This window comes from Myzus persicae, unplaced genomic scaffold, assembly GCF_001856785.1.
Source record: "Myzus persicae strain clone G006 unplaced genomic scaffold, MPER_G0061.0, whole genome shotgun sequence".
In the NCBI taxonomy this organism is placed as follows: Eukaryota; Metazoa; Arthropoda; class Insecta; order Hemiptera; family Aphididae; genus Myzus; species Myzus persicae.
Window position 1 is genome coordinate 1 of NW_019103130.1, and position 1,626 is coordinate 1,626.

The following is a 1,626-nucleotide window of genomic DNA, read 5'->3' on the forward strand; positions in this document are numbered from 1 at the left end:
GTTATATGTATACTTGAAATTTGTAATTAATGTTTGTAGTTACAAGATTAAGTGGAAGTGTTGTTAATTGTTATCACTTTTGTTATCACCTTTTTGTTGTAATCTTGTTGTGTACACTTAACCTAAAATGTGTGAAAACTATAACGTTTTTTTTTGTTGTTCTTTCATTATAAAACCTCGTTATGTCTTGAAGTAAAAGCGGAGCTGTTATACTTTTTGTCCTTTACATTAACAACAAAGTGTAGGGCCCCGCGGACGGCGAACGGAGGGAAAAACGACTCTACCGACTGGGAAAACTCGTGTGAAATAGGGATGGGCAAAATACATCGATGTTTTAAAACATCGATATATTAGGTCGATATATCGATATTTTGACTTCGATTATTTGTTTTCGATTAATCGATATAAATATCGATGTTTGTGTTGAAAAGTTTCAAAAAGTAAACTTATTCAAGAAGTTATAACTAGATGGAATAGTACTTTTTATATGCTTGAACGGTTTATTGCACTACGTCCATTTATAAATGATATTGTGAATCGTAATATTTCAGCTCCTATGATGGTTTGTGCTAAGGATATTGAAGAAATTACTGAAATAATTACTGTCTTAAAGCCGTTGGAAGCAGCCACAACAGAACTATGTGGTGAACAATATGTTTCAACTAGTATGGTCATACCAATTGTGCACATATTACAATCAAAAATTGATGAGGCAGTAACCACTCAAGTCCTTAGCCATCAACTAAAAAACGCATTAAAACATGAGTGTTCAAAGAGACTAGGACAAATAGAAAATGTTTCATTTTTAGCAATTGCTACAGTACTGGATCCTAGATTCAAAAGAATTTATTTTAAAAATGCAGTGGCATTATCCAAAATTTTAAATAAAATATCTGAAGAAATCAAAACATATCAAACAACATCTGAAAGTTCATCTGATTCTTCTGAAGCGTCTGGTGAGTAGCTTAAATATAGTCTGTCATAATGTGGGTAAATTTATTTATTGAAATATATTATTAATTTTCAGAAAATAAAGAATTTAGTCTATGGAATAACCATGAGAAAATTGTTCAACAAAGTGGCCGTAGTCGTGGGCGAGCCTCTAGAGAAGAAATTGGTTTTCCATCTGAATTAAATGTATACTTAAAAAGCGCTGTAGGTAGATTGACAGACAACCCATTATTACTATGGAATGATATGACCTCAGTTTATCCAAATCTGTCCAAAATTGCATTAAAATATTTGAGCACAGTAGCTACTTCGGTACCAAGTGAGAGGCTTTTCTCCAAAGCAGGCTTGACAATGAATCAACAGAGGAATCGTCTAACTAGCAAAAAGTTAAATATGTTATTGTTTTTACAATCTATGGATGAAAAATTATGGGAATTGTAATTTTTTTTTTAAATTATTATTTTTTTCACATAGTTATAATTGTTTTATGTCATATTAATTCATGTAAACATTTTATGTAATGAAGATTAAATTATCATTTATAATTTTTTTTAAGCTTTTAATATTATGTTTCATCAATTTTATAATTTATATTATTTTATTATAAGTCATTAATATGTATTTAAAAAATATAAGTTAAAAAATAGTATTTTAACTCTTACATTTATTATTTAA

At 29.1% G+C, this 1,626-nt stretch overlaps 1 protein-coding gene across 1 annotated transcript; it reads left to right on the forward strand.

The window, feature by feature from the left end:
• The first annotated feature begins 559 nt into the window (after positions 1–559).
• Positions 560–1,392, forward strand: LOC111033839 (zinc finger BED domain-containing protein 4-like). Its single transcript, XM_022314771.1, has 2 exons — positions 560–956; positions 1,028–1,392. Exons 1-2 carry the CDS (start codon positions 560–562, stop codon positions 1,390–1,392), a joined length of 762 nt encoding a protein of 253 aa, XP_022170463.1.
• The last annotated feature ends 234 nt before the right edge of the window (positions 1,393–1,626 follow it).